At 33.3% G+C, this 10,454-nt stretch overlaps 1 protein-coding gene across 1 annotated transcript; it reads left to right on the top strand.

Moving 5' to 3' along the window:
- Positions 1-890: 890 nt before the first annotated feature.
- On the top strand, positions 891-2,186 carry LOC136240861 (uncharacterized). Its single transcript, XM_066031923.1, has 3 exons — positions 891-1,229; positions 1,524-1,636; positions 1,880-2,186. The coding sequence occupies exons 1-3, from the start codon at positions 1,064-1,066 to the stop codon at positions 2,093-2,095; spliced, it is 495 nt and encodes a 164-aa protein (XP_065887995.1). The 5' UTR covers positions 891-1,063; the 3' UTR covers positions 2,096-2,186.
- The last annotated feature ends 8,268 nt before the right edge of the window (positions 2,187-10,454 follow it).

The following is a 10,454-nucleotide window of genomic DNA, read 5'->3' as shown; positions in this document are numbered from 1 at the left end:
TTAGTAGTGAATATTTCACTATAATTCTGCCACAATATTCACTATTTTTAAGTAGTGACGGTCACTACTTTTGTAGCTTAATGTCCACTATACTTTCTTATAGTGAACGTCACTAACTACATGGTAGTGACATTAACTACATGGTAGTGACATTCACTGCAAAAAAATGTCACTATATATACCTAAAAATAGTGGGTTGTGGCAGAAATTATTGAGTAGCTAGCTGGTGACCTTCGCTACAATCATAGGCGGCGGAAAAGGGGGGGAGGGGGGGGGGGGCAGTCCCCCCTCAGAATGATATTGCGCCGAAATTATCCTTCTTGGAGTGGGGCTGAAAACCGTGATAAAGATTGAAATACCCTAATAGAGCAGTCACTCTAATAAAGCAGTGACAGTATAAGAGCAGTGTGTAGTGAACTATGTAAGGATTTTTATGTAGTTTATCAGCCTAAATGCATAGCTGGTGAGGTGGGCAGCTATTTTCAGCTGGCTGTGACCTTTTTTTTTTTTTTGGCCTCAACCTTTAATACCAAACCAGAGACAATGTAGTGCCTCATTTCTCGGTTAACCCAGTCCCCCCTTATATTAACTACTTCCTCCGCCCCTGACTACAATAATTACGTTCACCACTTTGTTTTTACTATTTGGGTCATTTTAATACTTGTACAATAACACATTCCTTGACCGGCGCACTTAAGCTGAGGAACATCTAGACTGACCACTTTGAAATATCCGAGAATTACGAATATTCGGGAAATTACTGTAGTGATAAAATCTATATCCCCAAATTCGTGACCTGTCACCGTCAATGTCCGTCACTACCTGCAGTATTAAAGAATTTGAGTTTATTCTCACGCCAGGAAGGCAACATGTGAGAGGCTGCAACTGTAATTCCCTTATCTCACTGTGACGCCTACGTAGTGTAAGTGTGCGGCCTCAACACGCACGCCCCGTGATAAGGTGAGTATATATAAGGAAAGAAGTCAGCAGCTATTACCAAGTGCAGTTGCGACGTGCAGAAACTACTCTCTTAGAACTTAACTTCATTAGCTGTTGAACAATAATGAGTTGCCCTGTGTGTTCTGGTTCACTCAAGGTGATCTTAGTGGAGCCGGACAACAATTACATCTGCGTCAAGATTCCAGAGATGTCAAAGTCCTGCAGTGATGATTCTTGTTGGGATATCATCACTGTTACTTCAGACAGTATCACCTCTGAAGATATAAGAGGTAGTATATAATTGACTTTGTTATGGAAACTATGCAGACAATCAGGAGTTGAATTATAATGAACCAGATCTTGGGATCGGCATGAGGCTCCATGCCATAATGTCCACAGCAGCATAAAAAGAGTGCATTTTACTATATATATTATGATAGCTAGTTGATGTTCAGTCTACTCTGCATGTTTATTTAACAGACTAGGATGGGCATTCTGATGAGGTTTTATTTGGTAATTAAGTCATATATAGCTATGCGTAACACTGCACAAATATAATACTGTGTATTTTGTTATTTATCCAGTTCTCTACTGTTACAACATATCATTATCCATAATTACACTTCAAAACAATAGTCTTCTAAATCACTTTGTTGGAGTTGACTCCATCATGGATGGAAGCCATCTGTCTCTTAAGGTAACTATTTTCTTTGAGTGCATGTGCTTATAGCTTATGTATATGCTAAATGTGCAGTGATCCACCCAATTAAATAGATTGCCTAGATGTGTATATTGTATTGAGATTGTCTTCAGCATGCAGATTGTATCTATTGGATGTAAACTCTCTTAGTATAAAACATAAAGCACTGTAATAATTACTGTATTCAATACATGTAGTATACTGTTAGCAGCTATTGATGCTATTTTGTGTTGTTTACAGGTCAAGGATGATAAAAGGGAATACCTTACTCAGATGGTGCAGTTGACCAACAACAATGATAATAATGTTGCTCTGGCATTTAAATCAGATGATAGTGACACACTATATTATGTTACATCAACAGGCATAGGAAAACCACTGGTTATAGACAGTACAATAGCCCCGCCATATATATTCAGACCAGTTATACCTACTGGAAAGGAAATGGCTGGTTAAGGAACTGTTGATAGCAATACTTATTCTGTGCAATTTTTATATGTATGATACCATGAATACATTGTATTAGTTCATATCACAATGTTAAATTTATAAGTTATATTAAATAGCAACATTCATGCTTACATTATTACGACACTGAGTACAGCAGGGGCAACTAGTATACTAATAACATCTCCATACTTTTGGGAAGGGAATATATATATACATACAGACATGCACATAATAGCACTCCTTCAGTAATTCTGTTGCTTCAGTGAAACATGAAACTTGTTGCATGGTTATATAGGTAGCTACATGGATCACTATTAACCATATTTAGTAGGTATATACAATGGATCCTCTTTTATCTAAAATTTAAACACATTAACCATTAAATTGCATGTCAGTGCAACGATTTCTAGCAGATAGGCCATTTTGTGCAGTTGAAAATAATTAATGGACATATACAGTAGCTATATACAATCAAGTATACATTTAGGCCATGCACTGGCCTTTTATTAAGACCATATATCCTATCTAGTTAGTTTTTGCCAGTACTTCTCTTAAACTATTTTATAGAGATGGAAGTTGTTGACATAACATCTAGGGAGTTCCAATCATTAATGACCCAGTCAAAGTTGGGGTAGCTACTTCAAAAAGTATCTAGTTATTAGTTACACATTCCATTTATCCCATGTAATTATGTATAACTTACTTTTTAAAAGGTAGCTAACTAGAAGTTACATTACTGGTTACTTTCATATGCTTGCTTGTTAACTTTTTAATTTGTAATACATTTTTTTCATGATTATTATGTAACAAATTTGCTTTAGTAAGAGAAGCGAAGAACTTTATTTATTTATTTATTTATTTATTTATTTATTACTGTGTAGGACTCCATCAAGAAGTATAACACACAGATACAAAACAAAATCAAAGTAAATTCAGATGATTTAACAAAATGTCCTTAAAACAGTTTATAGATGGCTGATTGACCACATCTTCTGGCAAAGTGTTCCATAACTTAATAGTGGATGGTAAAAAGGAAAATAAGTACGAGTTGATTCTTGCTTGTGGGATTCTGAAACGTTGTGAATGACCTCTGGTAACTGATGACATTGATGTTAGTGAGATAGATGGAACTTCCATTTGACAATTGATTATCTTATAAAACATGACTAGTTTGCAAAATGTACGTCGTGATTCTAGAGAGGGCCAATTAAGTGATGTGAGCAATGTTAGTAACACTACTTCTCCAGGAGTAATTGTTCATTGTATACCTTGCAGCACTATGTTGAATCTTTTCTATGGCATAAATATCAGATTGAATGTGAGGAGTCCATATAGGTGAAGCATATTCTAGTATGGGTCTGACAAGGGACTTATAGCAATGAGATCTTACCGAAATTGGACAATGATTGACGTTCCTCCTCAGAAAAGCTAAGGCTGAATTGGCCTTATGACAGATGTTATGAATATGATTTTTCCAAGTAAGATGTTCATCAAATGTTATTCCTAGATATTTTGCCTTGGAGACCTTTTGAATTAGGTGATCAAATAAGTAATAGTTATGTTCAATAATATGATGTTTATTTGAAATTGTAAGATGTACACATTTAGCTGGGTTAAATTCCATTTGCCATCTCCTGGCCCATGCTTGTAAAGTACATAAATCTTGTTGAAGATGCTCAGAGTCATTGGGAAAATGAATGATGTTGTAAATTAAGATATCATCTGCATAAAGTCTAACAGTACAATGGAGATCTTGTGTAATATCATTTATAAATATTAAAAACAATAAGGGTGCCAAAACTGTGCCTTGTGGCACACCGGAAAGTACTGTAGAAGGACAGCTATTTTCTCCATCAATAACAACTGATTGTGTTCTTTCTGTCAGAAAACTTTTGATCCAATCTAGCAAGTGGCCATTTATTCCATAGTGTGATAATTTGTGACAAAGTCTTTCGTGAGGTACCTTATCAAATGCTTTGGAGAAGTCAAGAAACAAAGCATCAATTGTACACTTCCTGAAAATAAAATTCCGTGGCCATCTCAGTTCAGTTTCAACTATTGTTTTGTCCATTACTCAAGCTGAATCATGAGAATGTGTCTATATACTATAGCTAAATGTGACTGTAGCATGTATGGTACAAAAATTAAAGAGTGTTATGCATGATATTTAAAGCATGATCTAATACAGGGTATATGTAACTAGTTTTACTTTTTGGATAGTTATATAGTCCTAGTTTTACAAATTACTAGTTACAAGGAATACAGTATGTTACATCTGATATATATATATTATAAATATATACCTTTTCTAGTACCATTTTTCACACACACTAATGATTCTGATAAGTTACTCACACACATTGCCTGACATATTAATCCAAGCATAGACCATGAACCAGCAAATCCTATTGCAGTTGCTGAATGTCTCTTCATGGACAATAGGAAATAATTTAAATATCAATTGCAAAACTGACTAGATGACTTTAGATATTATCTACCACATCAAGCATTATGTCTAATGTACAATTTTAATCTCCAAACAATCAGATACAGTTACCTGACTATCTATATATCTTGTTAACTATAGGAGCAACCTGAAACATGTATATACAGTTATTACAGGACATTACTGAGAGCATACTATAGCTATACTTGCAAGCTTAAACTTTTACAAAATACAAGACTGCTCTATTAGAGTAAACTAATTTAGTACAAGACCCTACACTTCAACCTACGTAGCTATACTGGTGGGATATAGTGCTATCCTTTTTATTCTTTAGCCTATGACATCAACTGCAGTGGATACGCAAAAAAAAGTTATTTCAGCATAATAGCAGTTTCGTTAAATACTGTAATTTGCTCTTTTTCTTTGTTGTAGAATAATTTGTCGTATGTAAAACTTGTATGAACATTTCTTACACAAAATTTTTTTACTAAAGATTGAACTACTCTAGAGCAGTAATTCGCAAAAATCATATGAAAATATTTGTATACGAAAATTTTAATCACGAAAATTTTTTTGCACGAAAATAAAGCAAATTACAGTAACCAAACAGTTCAGAACAGGTATTTAATTTCAAATAAATAATAAGACTTTATAATTTTGGTATGCCCTTACATGTCTTCATTTCAAACTCTGATATCACTATAGCTGCCACAACACAATATGTGCATTTGAGCTGGATAATTATAAAAGAAGTGTAATACTTAAAGCCACACTGTAAAAAATTAGTAGTGAATTGCTCTGCCACAATACTCACTACTTTTGAGTAGTGACGTTCACTACTTTTTGTAGTGAACGTCACTACTTTTTGCAGTGAACGTCACTACTTTTTGCAGTGAACGTCACTACTTGGTGGTCAATGTAGTGACGTTCACTACAAAATTAGTAGTGAACGTCACTACACAAAAATAGTGAGTATTGTGGCAGACATTAGTAGTGACGTTCACTACATTTAGTAGTGACGTTCACTAGTTTGTTTTTACTGTGCATACATAGTCAAGCAATTATTTCAAAGTAGCTTGTGCATGACTATATGAATTCTTATACAGTAAACATATTCCAAATTAAATAAGAAATCATAATTTTGGGGTAAAGTGCAGGAAGGAATTTGTAGGAACATGGTTCCTACATGTGTAAAGCTTTATTGAGAATTTTGTAGGAAATACTCTCACACTGTTGAATTATGTATGAAAGATTCCTGCATATTAAGCAAAATGTAAGACATCTTCTTACAGTGTAGGAATAAAATGTCCTACACATGTATTGTACCATATGTGGGGATCTTTCTTACAAAATTCAACAGTGTGGGAATATTTCCTACAAAATTTCTTAATATAGCCCTACACGTGTAGGAACCAATCCAAACCATGCTTCCTACACACAAGGGTAAATTTTGTTATATCACATAAAATTTGTTGTGTTTTTGAGAAAAACCTACCACAACTTAAATTTTAGCTTCTTATTTAGTTTGGAACATGTTAGTAATGCTCTACTGAATTCAATTGCTATATAATATTTTAGTTCCTGTTTCTGAACTCACAATAAGATCAATTACACATACATACACAGCAAAAATAGTGTTCCAATACTATCTATTCTAACCCCGTCTTTATTCAGTATTGGAACAACTATTTTAAAAAACTCCCTATATATAACGAGACTAAACAAACCTCAAATTTATAAATGACTCTAATGTTATTCACTATTGGGGGCTGTGATCTGTTTTTGTTTGAGCCAAGGTAGAATTTTTGGACTACTAGTTCCAACACCTAAACATAGACGGAATAAATACAGTCAGTGTTTGTATATGAATTATGCTGTGATATAGGATAGCAAATTCCTACATAATACTCAGTTTAGTAAATTTCAAGGTTAATGGTGTCCCAGCATTATGGACATTCTCCATTGTTTTAAATATAATCACTGCAGATAGTCAGGTACTGATGGAGCAGTATAATAAGAAAAAGTATATAGTGGTGATTAGAGTACCTGTATATCCCAGAGTAATTGTACTATATCATGAAAGAATGTCGTTAGAATAAGACTTAACAACAGCTTGCAATGTACATATTATACTGCATATGTACATAATATGAAACTAAATAGTAAGATTCATGTATGGCAATACTGCCATTAGCTATATTAGAATTTCCTGCATGTATGCATAGTCAGATATTATCAGAGTGGGAAGTTTCTATCATGATCAGCTAAGGGAAATACTGAGGGGAATGCTATATACGTTGTTTTGCGTACAAAGCAACTTGATAACAATAATAGTTCAGGAATGTTATTTCAGCAGCCATTTGAATGGAAGGTCCCCCTTTAGCTATATATGTACATGTAGGATTCACTGTGTTGGCTGAAGACTTTTCAGTTGGATGTTTGAAATTGTCATGTTGTTAACAAAATGGCACTTTTTATTACAACTAATTGTGTCATTCATATTCATGTTGTAAATTAGTGTTGTTTCAGTATATACTGTTTTTTGTTCACTGTTATCACCTCAAAGCATTCAAAAGTGAAGTAGCTAGGTTTCTGCTTGAGTTATTATTATAAGGCTTAAAATTTCCCAAAATTTGAGCAGTGGGCAGAAGATTAGTAACTACTTCATAGCTGAAGGTACAATATGCAAGATACGTATACATGCAATAGAGAGTTCAGTTTCAGCCTCTAAAGAGTTCAGCTACAAATAAGTCACCCTGTAGAGAGTTTAGTTGCATACAAGTCGCACTGCATGTACAGAGTTCAACTACAAACAAGTCACACTGTAATGAGTTCAGCTACAATCATGTACCTGCATGAATGCACATTCAGATCAACAGTTTTTCTGAGCTACATTTTGCCCCTGCAGGTAAATTATTACTACTTTTATATAGTTAGTTATGTAGTTAGCTTTAGAGGGCAATGGTTTCTTACTAACTAGAGGTTGAGTAGCTAAATAGTTACCATATAGCACTTCAGGAATCTGTGTGAAGCCACTAAGCATTTGTGTGTACATGTGCATTAATTATATATTTCAAGAGAAAACTACTTTTGGGAATATGTCATTACAAGTATCAGTTCATTTGATTGACAGAGAATATTTAAAATCGTCTTCTCAGCATAGGCTGTATAGATCTGTATAATACATTGTTTTGTAAACATGTTGACACACTAATCTTATAGATAACATAGCTGAGTTGCTTAGCTATACAATCGAGGAAACATCTCTTTTTAGCTGAATCATGTTATGAAGCTCCAAAATTTTGACTGTATAAGAAAATACATTACTGCATTCAGCTAGAACTAATCCCTCATGCATGCCATTAATTGGAATGTACACTAGCTACGTATGTCTCTTCAGTCATGCGGTAAAATTTACTTGCTATTCTTTATAGTTGCTGATACAGCTTGCTACATGTTATATGGCTATTTAGAAGATGACATGCTGTGTAGACACCCTTGTAAACAGTATAACTAGTTTATAAATATTTCTAATTATACAACCATTAACCTAGAAATCAATTAAGTCTCAATCATGCTGCACAAAATTAATGACTGTATTATACATGCACTTAGGTTAAATTTTACTATGACCATTTACTCCTTTTGTGGCCATGGGCTGTGGAATCTTAACAGACATTCAGGTTGGAAAAAGGAATCTATAAACTCATCATATAGCTATATTATAAATAATTGGTGATAAAATTTATTAGTTCACAATTGTGTTACTTTCCACAAAAGATATGGAATATATTCACCACATAATGATGACAGAGTCTGGTTGTGATTTTATTCCTTTCATTATAGCTTAACTACGTACATTTACAATTAACAGTGTTTTTAAAGCATAAATTACCTTAGTGTAGTAAAGCATAAATTACTTTAGTGTACTATACCAAACCAAAACTAAGATTAAACTTAAATCTGAAAACTAAAACTTAAACTCGATTTCCTTTATTTACTAAACCTTAAACTAAATTAAAAACATTTAAATTTGTTTAAGTAATTTTTTTTAAAAATGTTTAAATAATTATTCATAGACATATCCTAAACGTTTAAATTTTTCACGTACAAAATTGCCTGAGGGCGGGTTACTAAATGAACATGTGTAGGTGACTAAATGAACATGTCAGGTGACTAAGTGATTTAGTAACCCTCTAAATGAGCTATATCATAGTCTAAATTAAATTACACTTACACTAGTAGTTTACTAAACTAAAACCTATATTAGTAAGTATAAATCACTTTTTGCATACAATACTACACCAAAACTAAAAGTTTTTATCTTAAGTTTACTAAAACTAAAACGTTTTTTTTCCTACTGGTACTAAAACTAAAATGAAAACCTGGTACACTGCAAAAACCAAAGTATAAGCTTTGTACCATGTTTGGTATAAATGGGTGGCCACAGGGAGCATACCTTTTTTGAGAGAAACCCTTGTATCTGTAGCCCCCATCGGTATAAACTTTATACCACCCAATTATTGTAACCTTTATACCCCTCAATTACTATAACCTTCATTTCAAATTAACTTTAAATCCTTATTGCATAATTATAAATACATGTGTACAAATGTCTTTATAGGTGTACAGAGACATATTTTTGGCCATATATTCACCACTCATATCAGTCACAGAAGAGTTCTATTATGTGGAGTGCATTCATCAGCTTCATATGGATCCTAGCTATAATGGACAAATAAATAGCAATCTAATAGTGAATCTGAACATAGATATTGGCTCATATAGATGATGATACCAATGGTAGAGGCATAGCTATATAGTGCTTGTCCTTTTAGTATATGCTAAGGTATAGTTTTCTTACATGGCATCTAATATACGTTGACTATGCAGGGCCCTAATACATGCAACCCTATAGCATATTGTAGCTGCATGGTAATACATTCAAGCATCACTGACAGGAAAAATAGTTATGTATGTTGCAGAAACAAACATATTAGAAATAGTGCTTTATTTATGTGACATATGTGTGTAGCCATACATTCATTAATAGTGCCTATAGCACTTCCATCCACTTTATTAGTTGACAAGGTTTCATACAGTTAGCATGATGCCTTCTATACTTGTAACTATATCTAACACCTTTTGTACAACCTGGTCATAATCTTGTAGATAATTATATTACCTTTTAAAACCATAGGTATATACTGAGATACACAAATGATTCAACAATATTTAAGTGTGACTTCAGCTGTGTATAATGTTGCACAAGCTAACTATAGTATATCTGCAATGATTGTGATTACACGATAAACAGAAAATGCTAATCAAACTATTGATGTAAGTTGGTTTCTCTACATACTATATATATATGACTGCATGGTTCATCATGTGAGTGATTACACAATACATGTGACATATCACTTTTTGTGGTTAAGAATACATACCCTGTGATGAATGAATAAAACATGTAGCTTGAATTAAAAGACCCCAACAACATATCCATTATGCATAAGCCTTCTGTGTTGTATCAAATAACTATGTAATTTTATGTGGGAAACCACATAACAGATAACATTGATTCCCCTTCCAATATACATTGTTCCTTTGTGAAAACATGTGGACAAAAAACGGTTACAACAGTACAATTTGTACCATCTTGTATCTTTTTGTTTAACCTGGCATATGAATGGATTTTGGAATAACAATCAAAAACACAATTTAGTATAAATCAACCAGGAACACTGCACTACCATATAACAAGCTATATTATTGCCTTGCTACTTAAATTAACTACTTAATTCTCTAAGCCTGATAGCGAAAAATCAGTAAAAGGCATTAGTTTTGAGTGTGGACTTTTAGACATTGTAAATGTTGAATGTATAGCTATAATTGATGTGCAGGTCAACAGAGTTTTGT

The sequence above is a fragment of the Dysidea avara genome, chromosome 12 (genome assembly GCF_963678975.1).
Source record: "Dysidea avara chromosome 12, odDysAvar1.4, whole genome shotgun sequence".
In the NCBI taxonomy this organism is placed as follows: Eukaryota; Metazoa; Porifera; class Demospongiae; order Dictyoceratida; family Dysideidae; genus Dysidea; species Dysidea avara.
This window is presented reverse-complemented; position numbering and strand designations above follow the sequence as displayed.